This window comes from Ornithorhynchus anatinus, chromosome X2 (genome assembly GCF_004115215.2).
Source record: "Ornithorhynchus anatinus isolate Pmale09 chromosome X2, mOrnAna1.pri.v4, whole genome shotgun sequence".
Taxonomy (NCBI): Eukaryota; Metazoa; Chordata; class Mammalia; order Monotremata; family Ornithorhynchidae; genus Ornithorhynchus; species Ornithorhynchus anatinus.
This window is the reverse complement of record NC_041750.1, coordinates 16,946,484-16,959,978: the sequence shown is the minus strand read 5'-3', so window position 1 is coordinate 16,959,978 and position 13,495 is coordinate 16,946,484. Positions and strand designations below refer to the sequence as shown.

The 13,495-nt window shown below is 48.7% G+C and overlaps 1 protein-coding gene across 1 annotated transcript in view; it reads left to right on the top strand.

Moving 5' to 3' along the window:
* The window catches only part of LOC100088952 (carbohydrate sulfotransferase 11-like), a 58,010-nt gene that overhangs the window by 29,731 nt on the left and 14,784 nt on the right, over positions 1-13,495 (top strand). Inside the window, exon 2 of the mRNA XM_029052499.2 lies at positions 7,382-7,464. Coding sequence (XP_028908332.1) covers positions 7,382-7,464 — 83 coding nt within the window. The remainder of the gene's footprint in view (positions 1-7,381; positions 7,465-13,495) is intronic.

Below are 13,495 nucleotides of genomic sequence, written 5' to 3'. Positions count from 1 at the left end.
TGGATTGATCAGCAAGAAACAAATTTCACCTGGGCCATAGGGCAAGGGTCCATGTTGTGAAATCACCCCCCTCCACCCAGACCCCAACCATGGAAAACATGAGAGTAGGAGGGAGGGGCTTGGACATGGACTTTGGGAGCCTGCTGAACTTTCCATTACATATATGTGCTCCACATCCAGAACCCAGAAGCTCAAGAACTTGCAAACAATCAGTCATATTTATTGAGTGCTTACTCTGTGCAGAGCACTGTACTAAGTGCTTGGAAGAGTACAATCAATTGTATCTGAATACTTACTGTGTGCAGAGCGCTGTACTAAGCACTTACAATACAATTGCCAGAATTGCCAGTACAATGGAGTTGGTAGACACATTCCCTGCCCACCACGAGCTCACAGTCTAGAGGGGTAGACAGACATTAATATAAATAAATTATGGATATGTACATAAGTACTGTGGGGCTGAGGGAGGAGTGAATAAAGGGAGCAAATCAGGGTGATGCAAAAGGGAGTGGGAAAAGAGGAAATGAGAGCTTACTCAGGGAAGGCCTCTTGGAGATGTGCCTTCCATAAGCCTTTGAAGGTGAGAATAATTGCCTGTCGGATGTGAAGAGGGAGGACAATCCAGGCCAGAGACAGGGCTCTCTGTCCAGAAGCCTATCTCAAGGAAGGTTCAGGTGGCAGCCTGCTGCAAAAATTGGACCTCCCCGAGCCTCTCCCCACCACCCTAAGAGCCCCAGTGGGGTTATTCGCTCTCACGGCTTTGACTACCATCTCTACGCAGATGACACGCAGATCTACATCTCCGCCCCTGTCCTCTCCCCCTCCCTTCAGGCTCGCATCTCCTCCTGCCTCCGGGACGTCTCCACCTGGATGTCGGCCCGCCACCTAAAACTCAACATGAGCAAGACTGAGCTCCTCATCTTCCCTCCCAAACCCGGTCCGCTCCCAGACTTCTCTATCACCGTGGATGGCACGACCATCCTTCCCGTCCCGCAGGCCCGCAATCTCGGTGTCATCCTTGACTCGTCCCTCTCGTTCACCCCACACATCCTATCCGTTACCAAGACCTGCCGGTTTCACCTCTACAATATCGCCAAGATCCGCCCTTTCCTCTCCACCCAAACGGCTACCTTACTATTACGGGCTCTCGTTATATCCCGGCTAGACTACTGTGTCAGCCTTCTCTCTGACCTCCCTTCCTCCTCTCTCGCCCCGCTCCGGTCTATTCTTCACTCCGCTGCCCGGCTCATCTTCCTGCAGAAACGATCTGGGCATGTCACTCCCCTTCTTAAACAACTCCAGTGGTTGCCTATCGACCTCCGCTTCAAACAAAAACTCCTCACTCTAGGCTTCAAGGCTCTCCATCACCTTGCCCCTTCCTACCTCTCCTCCCTTCTCTCTTTCTACCGCCCACCCCGCACGCTCCGCTCCTCTGCCGCCCACCTCCTCACCGTCCCTCGGTCTCGCCTATCCCGCCGTCGACCCCTGGGTCACGTCCTCCCGCGGTCCTGGAACGCCCTCCCTCCTCACCTCCGCCAAACTGATTCTCTTTCCCTCTTCAAAACCTTACTTAAAAATCACCTCCTCCAAGAGGCGTTCCCAGACTGAGCTCCTCTTCCCCCTCTACTCCCTCTGCCATCCCCCCTTTACCTCTCCGCAGCTAAAGCCTCATTTTCCCCTTTTCCCTCTGCTCCTCCACCTCTCCCTTCCCATCCCCACAGCACTGTACTCGTCCGCTCAACTGTATATATTTTCGTTACCCTATTTATTTTGTTAATGAATTGTACATCGCCTTGATTCTATTTAGTTGCCATTGTTTTTATGAGATGTTCTTCCCCTTGACGCTGTTTAGTGCCATTGTTCTTGTCTGTCCGTCTCCCCCGATTAGACTGTAAGCCCGTCAAACGGCAGGAACTGTCTCTATCTGTTGCCGACTTGTTCATCCCAAGCACTTAGTACAGTGCTCTGCACATAGTAAGCGCTCAATAAATACTATTGAATGAATGAATTAATTATTCCATCAAGGATGAAAGAGAAATTCATTTGGAGGAGGAAAGCTGGATGGGAACTTAAGGAAAGGCAGTGGAGAAATTGGGTGGGTGAGAATCCTACGGCCTCATGTCCAGGAAGTTAGTGTTCGGCTCCAGCTTTCTTGCCACAATTTATGGTGCTCCTCTCTGGCTATACACTCCAGCTCGCACACTTCACTCCCCCCTAAACCAACCATCTAACTGTCCTACTCGTGACTTGCCCATCTTTGACCCGTTGCTCTTATCCTTCCCCTACATGAAACCCCTATCCCTTCAAATCTACCAAATCTTGTTTCTCCTCCGTTTCGAATTCCTCTTAGAATGAACCTGCTTAATTCCCATCTCCCTGGTCATGCAACTCCATCAGCACCCCCTCTAACATTTACATATCTATTGGTTTGTTTGTTCCACATGTTTATTCATTTTTTATTTGCTTTCTTGTAAGCAGTCATATCCAAGGTTTTTCTTTTATTCTATGAATGTGTATGTCTTTCTCTCCATGTAGATTTGGGTTTGTAAATATGCATTCAAATAAAATATTTGTGCCTGTCTGTCTTCCCCATTAGATGGCAAATTCATTGAGAGCAGAAATAATGTCCTCTACCTTTATTGTGGGCTGCCAGGTGCTTAGGACAGGTCCCTATGGGTACTGCTATTTTTGTTGCTGATTAATCCATCATATTTACTGAGAGCTTTCTATGTGCTTAGGAGAGTACAATATAACATAATTGGTAGACATGAACCCTGCCCACAGTGAATTTACAGTCTAGAGGATGTGATACTGATGTGTCATCAATTAGTAGAGCCCCCTCCCCCAATTTTGACTGCCCCTTCATTCCATGACTGCTTAGTCAGAGTGCCACCATGGAGTTTGTTTGAGAATTGCCATGCTCATGCGGGGGAGGGTGCTCTGAGATGTGGGCGGTGATATTCAAAGCACCACCTTCCTCAGAGATTTGCAGGGGGATAATGCAGACTTCAAACAGACCCTAGAACTTGGTTTCAGAGCTCATTTGAATGCTTGCTTTGTCCTGAAGAGACAGTTCAATCCTTATTCTCAGAAGGAGGCTGTTTTCTGAATAAGAAAAGTGCTGCATTTGGCAATGTGAATTATGAGACTGTGTTCAAACACATGCAGCTGGGGCTGAGGTAAAGTTGTTTTTACTCTGTCTGCTTCCATTATAATACCCTGAGGTCCTCAGGTGATGGAAGCTTCTTCACAACAGTGGACTGCGTGCATGTGTCCAGTTGGCACACTGGATCAGCCTCGAGTTTAAAATGGAGAAACTTGGCAGATACTTTTCCAGATTCACACAAAGTCAGTGATGGAGACCCCCAGGTGGCAACCCCCTTTCCTGGTGGTCCACCTTCATGGTTGGGGTGTGTTGAGGTTAGATTGAATGTCTGTTGCATTGAGTGAGCTTGGCCCAGCTCTCGTGCTGGCTCTCTAGTACCTGGTTGTTATTCTAGGTTGGGACTCTCCAGTGCTAACCCCATGAGGATAGAGAGGCTTATGTGGAACCAATCAATCAATGGTATTTATTGAGCACCTACAGAATGCAGGGCACTGTACTAAGCGCTTGGGAGAGTACAGTACAATGGAGTTGGTAGACATGTTCCCTGCCCACAATGAGCTTATAGTCTAGAGGGAATGAGAACACTCAACTTCCAACCCCCTCACCGGATCACCCTCTGTTCCCCCTCTCTTTTCTTCTCCCCCCACCATCCCACATTGATGCTTTGGAGGACTCTTCCCAGACCCCATTTAGCTTAAAGAAGACTGACCTGGAACTGGAATAGAACAATAATGATTATTCTGTTATTATTATTCAGTTAAGAATTATAATGGCATTTGTTAAGTGCTTACTTTTATGTCACGCACCGTGACGAAGGGTACAAGGATAATAATTCAGACACACTCCCAGGACTAAAGGGGCTTACGTCTAAGAAAGGGAGTGGGAAGGGGAGAACGGGCAATCAGTGATATTGATTGAGTGCCTACTTGTGTGCAGGGCACTGATCTCTTGGGACAGGTAGTAATAATAATAATGATGGTATTTAAGTGCTTATTATGTGCCAAGCACTGTTCTAAGCAGTGGAGTAGGTACAAGGTAATCAGGTTGTCCCATGTGGGGATCACAATCTTAATCACCATTTTATGGATGAGGTAACTGAGGCACAGAGAAGTTAAGTGACTTGCCTAAAGTCACACAGCTGACAAGTGGCAGAGCCAGGATTAGACCCCATGACCTCTGACTCCCAAGCTCGGGCTCTTTCCACTAAGCCACGCTGAGAGATCAGTACAATAGAGTAGGTAGGCATGATCCCTGCCATCAAGGAGCTTATAACCCAGTGGGGGAGTTGGACAATGAAATAAGAGATAGGGGAAGCAAACTCCTTCTTTCACTCATGTGGTTCAGAGCCCCTCAAGAAGGGATGTTCCAGGGTATGCCACCAACCCACACCAGGAATAGCTTTCCTCAGACCCGTTCCCTGCAGGGCGAGTGGACGGGGAAGGGAATAGATCAGCTTCCCCTATAGGACACCGTGCTCCAGAAACCTTTCGGCTTTGGAATGCCGAGGAGGCTGCAGCAGCTTGGGACTGAGGACTGTTTGCCTGGCGTGCTGATGAGCCCGAGGTCTCCCCCTTCCAAGAACTGTTCAGCATTTGGAAAGCTGGAATATCAGTTCTGAAAAGAAAGTTGGACGTCTACTGTGCTATTTGGCCTTGAGACCTGAACGCCTTCCCAAAGACAAAGACCCGGGTTGGAGGGTTTAGAGAAACGGTCGGTCTTTGTCCTTTGGTCCTAATTTTTGGGTTGTAAATATTATTATGTTTGTCTCCCTGTTAGAGTGTAAGAGCCTTGTGGGCAGGGAACGTGTCACTTCTTTATTCTGTACTTCTCAGGTGCCCAGTACCGTACACCTAATCAAATAAGTGCTCAATCAATGGTATTACAACTCCTACCTCGGCTAACCTCTGGGGAGAGTTATAGAGGGAGAATAAGAGAGAGGCCCATACCTCAGCATTTAAAATACAGGAGACAGGACAAGCACAAATATGCAAAAAAAGAAATAAATATAATGCTCACTTGACAGAAGCTTAGAAATCTAAAAATGTATGCCGGTACAAACAGCAGGAACATCAACTCATAACTTACCAAGTTCTATAAGTGGAGTGAGTAGGTGGGGGTTATTTGGGAAGGCTTCTTGGAGAGAGTTGCAGGAGGGAATGGAAATCCTTGCTCTTGCATTTGCCCTGTCTCCCCTATTAACATGTAAGCTCCATAAGGGCGCGGGCTAGCATCTCCTTCCTTTGTACTTCCTTTAATCTTCTGTTTGTGGTTGCTCTTTATATTTGAAAATGATTTTGGGAATGGTGAGTCACTATCTGACCATTTGAGTGACCGAAAAGTCTGCACGGCCTGCAATTCCTGGGCGGACGAAGATACCATCCCTTGGTTTGCTGCTGCAGCTGCTATTTGCAATATCTGGCAGTGTTTTCGACTGCCTCCTTAACTTATCTTCTGTCTGAAGATTTTGCTCAGGAAGAGCCACCCGTTGCTTATTTCTGCCTGCCCCTGCCTGGCTCGTGTATTCCCCGTTGTCTCCCAGCTGTTCACATCCGTCACTGGGTCAGACCAGTGGGCCATCCAGCCCAGTAGTCTGTCTCTGACCGTGGCAGTGGGGTGCTGGGAGGAACCGCGTGACGGTTGCCCCATGCCCAACCTGATTATCTCGTATGGGCCCCGACACTTAGTACAGTGCGTGGTACATAATAAGCGCTTTAACGGTTGCCACGGTTGTCATTGTTATCTTCATGGTAACCGGAAGAGTACTTCTACCGGTCCTGCTTGCGATCACCATTCTTCAGTTCACCACATGCTAGACATTTGAGTGTCGTCCGTTTCCCACACGGGTCCCGTTGGACCGGGTTGCTTCAGTGCTAGCCGTCTTAAGTTTTGGGACTTCACCGTTGGTGATCCTACCGTGTCAAGTTAATAGAACGCCTAGATGAAGGTGCTCAAGATAAGGATGTGGTCTCTGTCCTTGTCCCCCTGTGACAGTTTAGAGATTGGCCACTTCAATTTGTTCTGGAACTTAATGTCACATTGGCTCACCACACCCCACCAGCCTCCCAAAGGATATTCTGCCCTTCTTGACCGATTGTGTACTTCTTCGTGTTCAACAGCATCATATCCAGTGGTACTCTGCCTAGGGAGCAGAATCCAGTAGCATTTTGCAGTTCTCTGTTGGGGTACCTTGGGGTACACCCTCGTCATCAATCCAGAGCACTCTCTGACCCAAGTTTTGCAGGCCGTCTTGTGGGCGCGCTTTCAGAGAGCAGCATCCTCAATCTCCCAAATGACCACCGGTTCAAGCTTTCTTGAATATCATCCTGGACAACCAGAACATGGTGGGTGTGCGGTAAATGCTGTTGATTGACAGACTGATCTAAAGCGCCGTGGGGCTCCTCCCAGAGGCACCTGCAGAGTATCTGCCCTTCTGTCTCCATGGGATCCTGACAACTTGCTGGGAAGGAAGAGGGGGATGTAGAGAGCTCACCAACTTTGTCACCCTGACATGCCATGCTGACTGACTGCTTTCTCCCCCTCCCTGCTCCCCCGGGGCTCCTTCACACATCCGTGCTTGGGACTCTAGTTTCATTTGCATCGTTTCTTCTTTCGTTTTTATCATGTGGCGGCCTAGCCCCTCTTCTTCTCTGTCAGCTTCAATACCCCGGATCCCACCTTTCTCCCAGATCAAATAATTCTGAAAAGAATTGGAGGTTGCATCTTTAAGTATGTAAGTATCTTCGAGGATGCCTTTTTCCTCCCCAGGGTACCTTTTAAGGTTTGTAACCACAAAAATCAGGAGAGACTAATGTTTTTTATTCATTTTTACGTTTCTCCTAGGTCTTGACCACTGAACCTCCCTCTGAAGCAGATACCTGTAACATTTCTCCAGAGCCTCCCATTCACCCAGCTATGCACGCCCTGCCCCGCCCCTGCCCCTTCATTGCTGCTGCCTCTAGGACATCAGCTCACTCTCTTCCAGGGAGCTGGTTTCTCCTTCCATCACATCCCATAGCCACCAGCAAGGATCCCCAGCTTTTTGCCCTCGGGGCAGAAGAGAGATGAAGGCGGGAGGAGCGCTCATCTTATGCTGATTGTATTTCACATGCTCCGTTAGGTGTTTAGGCTGTTTGACTGGCTGTTAGCACTTGATAGAGGTTTCTGCCAGGCCCTGACCACCCTAATGCCAACAGGCAAGACCAGACTGAACCTCCCAAATGTCTAGCAGCAGCAGCCAAGTTAGTAATCTGTTCTCTCTCCTGCTTCCCTACGTAGCTGCCGAGGACAGGATCTTGAGGACTGACTGGTTCGGGAAGTCAGGGCGAAGCCCACTCCAGGCCCTTTATGACAGTGATCAGGTAGGTGAAAGCTCCAAGGGTCAGGTGTGGTGGTCCCTGGCTTGTTAGGGGTGAGGGCTGCCTGGGTTTTCTAATAACCTCTCGGCCCCTCCTGGGCTTCGTCTGGACCTGGGGCTGCAAGACGGTGGCTCCGCTAGATTGCAGGAAGCCGAACTGGCTCTCATGGAGGCGATCAACGGATGTGGCGGAAATTCAAGCCACTGTTGTTTTTATTAGGCTGTAGCCGATCCAGTGTCACCAAGAGGCGTGACCTTGTAGGGCCTCTACCTGCCTGGCAGCAAAGAGGTCTGGGCTACTCAACACCCCAAAGGTCACTAAGGCCCAAGCACCATCTATCCATTTGTGCAGGTCTTTGAGGCCCTCAGCACAGAGATTCTTATTACGTGTAATGATGCAAAAGGAAGAAGGATGGGACATCAGATGGTGATCATAAAAGCAGCGTGGCCCAATGGAAAGACCCCAGGACTGAGAGGCAGGAGACCCAGGTCCTCATCCCTGCTCCACCACTTGCCTGCCATGTGACTCCGGGCAAGTCATTTGACTGCTCTGTGCCTCGGTTTCCTCAACTATAAAATGGGGATTCAATACCTGTTCTCTCTCCTCCTTACTTCTGAAGCAGCAGGCCTAGTGGAAAGAGCACAGGCGTGGGAGGCAGAAGACCTGAGTTCTAATCTTGGCTCTGCCACTTGCCTGCTATGTGACCTTGGGCAAACCACTTCTTCTCTGTGCCTCAGTTCCCTCATCTGTAGAATGGGGATTAAGACTGTGAGCACCAGGTGGGGCAGGGACTGTGTCCAACCTGATTTCCTTCTATCTCCCCCAGCACTTAGGACAGTGCTTGACACATAGTAAGTGCTTAAAAAATACCATAGTCATTATTAATGTTAGTAACAAATGCCCTAATTTTTATTACGTAGACTGTGAGGCTTGGGAGGGGAAGGGACTGTGTCTGATCTGATCTCTACCCCAGCACCTAGCGTTTAACAAACACTTAACAGTTATGATGATGGTGATGATGATATGGTTTGCTTCAGCTGCTGTCCCTTTTTAGATGTATTTTTAGCGTAGATGTGCTTAGCATGGCTCGAGGCCAGGTTAATGGGGCATTTCGAGGTGCCTGGGCTCAGTAATTCTACCTAGTATGTTGTTCTCTTAGGGGGGTCTCCTGAGCACCATTTTCCTCCTGTTTAGTCTGAGCAGGCTGCTTGGCCTCATTACCTGATTGACAGGTGAGCGGGCTCCTCAGAGGAACCCGTAGGCACTATCTGATAAGAGCAAAGAGTGCCAGAAAGACACCTCGGGAACCTACATCCCTTTCCCAGTTCCTTTGCTCCTAAAATACTGGTTTCAGAGCTCACTTCAATATGCAGTGCATGCCTCCGGGTCAGATCCTGTCCCAGAAAGCACTGGACTTGGTTCCCAACAAGGGGAGGGATGGAGGAAAGAATTCAGAAATAGAGCTTAGTCCTGACCTTGGCCCAGCTCGCCTTCCTTCCACCGAGCAGGGCCCTGGCAGACTGTTTCTGCTCCCCCAGAGAGGGCCTATGGACCAGAGGTGGGTTGAAAGTACCTGTTTTTGGTTTTGTTTTTTTTTAAACTCTCCCTAGAGTTGAGGGCAGGTGAACCAAGGCATGGGATGTTGTGAGCTACTTTGGTTGTATAAACTTGCTGCCTCCACTTCCTCTCCTCCAGCTCCTTTCTTGACCATCTGAAGTTCAGTTTTCACCCCCTTCATTTCACTGAGATGGATCCATGGTCACCAGTGTTGTCTTAAAATCAATTAATTTGACTTTAAAGCACTTAATCACATTGCCCCCTCCTACCTCACCTTGCTACTCTCCTACTACAACCCAGCCCTCACACTTCATTCCTCTAACTCCAACCTTCTCACTGTATCTTGATCTCGTCTGTCTCGCCGCTGACCTCTCGCCCACAGCCTACCTCTGGCCTGGAACACCCTCCCTCCTCATATCAGACAGACAATTGCTCTCCCCTACTTCAAAGCCTTATTGAAGGCACATCTCCTCCAAGAAGCCTTCCCTGATTAAGCCCTCCTCTCCTCTTCTCCCACTCCCTTCTTCACTGCTCGTACGTGCTCCTTCATTCCTCTCTCCCATCCCTACAACACACATATGTATCTGTAATTTATTTATTTATATTAATTTCTGTCTCTCCCTCTAGACTGTGAGCTTGTTGTGGACAGGAATGCGTCTGTTGTTATATTGTACTCTCCCAAGCGCTTAGTATAATACTTTGCATGCAGTAAGTGCTCAATAAATACAATTGAATGAATATCCTCCTTCTATCCCCCTGAATGATCTTGCAGCTGTCTTCGACACTGAACCACTCCCTTCTGGAAACTCTAACCTTTTTTTTTTTTTTTTGACACCATCCTCTCCTGGTTCTCCTCTTACCCCTGTTGGGTTGGCTCTTCCTCTTCCTCTCTGCTGCTAACTGTGGGAGACCCTCAAAGCTCTTTTCTAGGTCCACTTCTAGTTTCAATTTACACTCACTCCCTTCGGGAACTCATCTACTCCCGTGGCTTTAGCTAACACCTGTGTAGATGACTCCCAAATCTACCTCACCAGCCCTAACCTCTCTCCTCCTTTGCAGTCTCGTATTTCCTCCTGTCTCCGGAACATCACCACGTCAATGTCATACCAGAACCATAAGCTCAACATGTCTGAAACTGAACTCCCCTCTTCCCTCCCAAATCTTTTCCTCCACCTAACCTTCCCATCACCGTTGACACCACTACCACCTTCCCTGCCTCTCAAACCTATAATCTTGGCGTTATCCTTGAGTCCCCTCCCTCTCTTTCCACCCCCATATTCAGTCTATCAAAAAATCCTGTTGGTTTTTCCCCCATGACATCTCCAGGATCGCCATCCAAGCTGCCATCACTCTGTTCCAGGCACTTGTCATATCTCAGTTTGACTACTTGCTTAACCTCCCTGCCTCAAGCCTCTCCCCTCTCCAGTCCATACTTAACACTGCTGCCCATTCTGCACACAATCACTCCTCAAAAGCTTCCAGTGGTTACCCTCTCCTCTCTGCATCAAGCAGAAACTCTTGACCTTTAGCTTTAAAGCACTCAAGCACTCAATCAGCTCTCTCCTACTATTCACTCTTTTTTCCCACTCTTATCTCACTCTTTGCTCTTTCCAAGGTAACTTATTCCCCATGCCTCGTTCTCAGCTTTCTCGCAGCCAACACTTGCCCACGGATTTCCCTCTGCCTGGAGCCCCCCACCCCTTTCATATCTGACAGCCCACAGCTCTCTCCATTTTCAAAGCCCTCCTGAAGGCTTTCCCCAGTTAATTTCCAACACTCCCCAGGCTATGCCCCCTGAACACAACTGTCGCCTCTGCACTTCCTTTCCACCTGAGGACTTGTGAACTCGTGACCTGCTGTCTTTCATACCCTACCACATAAGCCTGACTCATGCATGGGCTTTGGAGTCAGAGGTCATGGGTTCGAATCCCCTCTCAGCCACTTGTCAGCTGTGTGACTTTGGGCAAGTCACTTAACTTCTCGGGGCCTCAGTTACCTCATCTGTAAAATGGGGATTAAGACTGTGAGCCCCACGTGGTACAACCTGATTCCCCCTGTGTCTACCCCAGCGCTTAGAACAGTGCTCGGCACATAGTAAGTGCTTAACAAATACCAACATTATTATTATTATTATCATGTATGTATCCCCCTTTTCTCTGTCCTCCTTTCTGTAACTTATTTTAGTGTTTGTCTCCCCTGCTAGAATGTCAACTCCTCAAGGGCAGGGACCGTGGCTACTAACTCTATTGTACTTTCCCAAGTATTTAAAATAGGCAAAGTGAGGAGGAAGAAGCTGGATTTTTGCAAAAGCACTTGAGCATCATAGTTTGGGAGAGTCTGTGGGTGGGAGTGCCTCGTTTATGCCTCTGTGCTCTGCCATTTGTACAAATGAATCTCTTAAGCAGATAGGTCCAGAATTGGGGTCACCGCCCTTCCTTCTTTTCTCTCCCTCTTCCTGCCCCCTTCTTCCCTTGTGCCCAACAATAATTATGGTGCAGGCAAGCCTCTTTCAGATGCTTCAGAAGTGGCTGTCTCCTCATGCTCTCTACTTCTCCACTTTCGACTCCTAGGAGACAAGGGAGAGTCACAGGGATGAGAGTCAGGGGATAGAGAAAGGACCAAGGCAGAAGCACTGGTGGCCAGTTTCTTGACCCAGTTCCCAGAGAACTAGTTCCGAGAACCCTGAAGTCTTCAGCATGGCTTCTGGGCCCCTCCTCTTCCAGAAGATGGGGCGAGCAGGCCGAGATGTGCCTTGTGGAGACATGCGACTGCAGTCCAGCCTTTCCAGCTGCATGGGATCTTGGCAGAAGTGGGGAAAGATCAGGGTCGGCTTCATATGGTAAGCGAGACAAGAAGCAACTGCCTCAGGGCACCGCATAGTATGGGAGGCCTCCTGGCCGCAACTGCCTCAGGGCACCGCATAGTATGGGAGGCCTCCTGGCCGCTCCCAAAGATGGTGACCACCCACCCTTCTCAGAGATGATGGTGGGGCAGAAATGATGTGTTGGGGTGTGAAAGTCAGGGTCTTGAATGAGCAGTGGCCACAGGGATGACAGCAGAGGAGGAATTCAGAAATAGAGCTTAGTCCTGACTTTGGTCCATTTCCTCTCTTCCAGCTCCTTTCTTGACCACCTGAAGTTCAGTTTTCACCCCCTTCATTCCACTGAGACTGCTCTGTGGTCACCAATGTCCTCCTTTTTGCCAAATCAAACTAAGTGATCCCGAATGACCTTGCACCTGCCTTCAAAACTGTGAACCACTCCCTTCTCCTGGAAACACTATCCGTGATCTTTTTCTGACACAATCCTCTCCTGATTCTCTTTTTACCCCGTTAGGTTGTCTAGAGCACCACTGTTAGACTGTGTGCTCCTGTTCATTCATTCATTCAATCATAGTTATTGAGGGCTTACAGTGTGCAGAGCACTGTACTAAGCGCTTGAGAGAGTACAATATAACAATAAACAGACACATTCCCTGCCCACAATGAGCTTACAGTCTAGAGGGGGAGGCGGACATTAATATAATTTACAGATATGTACATAATTGCTGTGGGATAGACAAGGGGAGCAAGTCAGGGTGGCGTAGAAGAGAGTGAGAGAAGAGGAAAGGAGGACTTAGGAAAGACCTCTCAACAGGAGATAATATCATGAGAAACAGTGAGAGGGCAGCCAATTTTTTTTTTTTTTTGAATCCTCGCCTTAGGATGGCCAAAAGTCTGAAGCTAGCCCTGGGAAAGAGTGACAGCAGTGGCCAGTGAAAGGGCAGGCGACAAAAGAGAGGACTGAGTGAGTCTGAGGGCATCTCTGTCAGTCTGGGACTTTGTGGGGGTATCTGTGTGTGAGCTAGACGATAAGTGAGCTGTGTGGCTAGAGGGAGTTGAAGCCTGTGTCATTTTACACTTGGAGGAGTGGCAGTGACCATGGGCAGGGTTTACGGCCATTTAGTGGGCCAGCCAGAACATTTTCCCCAAGCTTAAGCAAATTTTCTAATTTTCAGGCACTGATGGTTTATAGATTATCCGGGCCACTTGCATCTCCCCACTTGCTGTCTGTGACTTCTCCACCCATGCAGAGACAGCACTGGAAAAAAAATATTTGCCGAAGGAGGAAGTTGAGACTGTAATTTGGCTAAAATCAGGTTTGGGTTAGACAGAACCTGGTTATAATGTCTGCTCTTGGGACATCAACCTTATGATAGTGTCATACGTGGCTTGGACCCAGCAAATTACTCACAGGACTCAGGCTATTTTTGCCTTAGTTACACTGACTTCTTCCAAAGCAGAAACCCCTGTCTCTAAGGCCAAAGGAATTCACTGGGACCAAACTGGGTGGTATTCTAGCCAGCCCCAGGGGTGTATTTCTCATAAAAATTGTAAAAATGAATATTTAATTGAATCTCCTATTGGGGAAAGGCAGAGTGTATCCTGGGCCTGTGAGATGAAGGGAGAGAGGGTGGGGCTTGACCCCTAGGCCCTGGC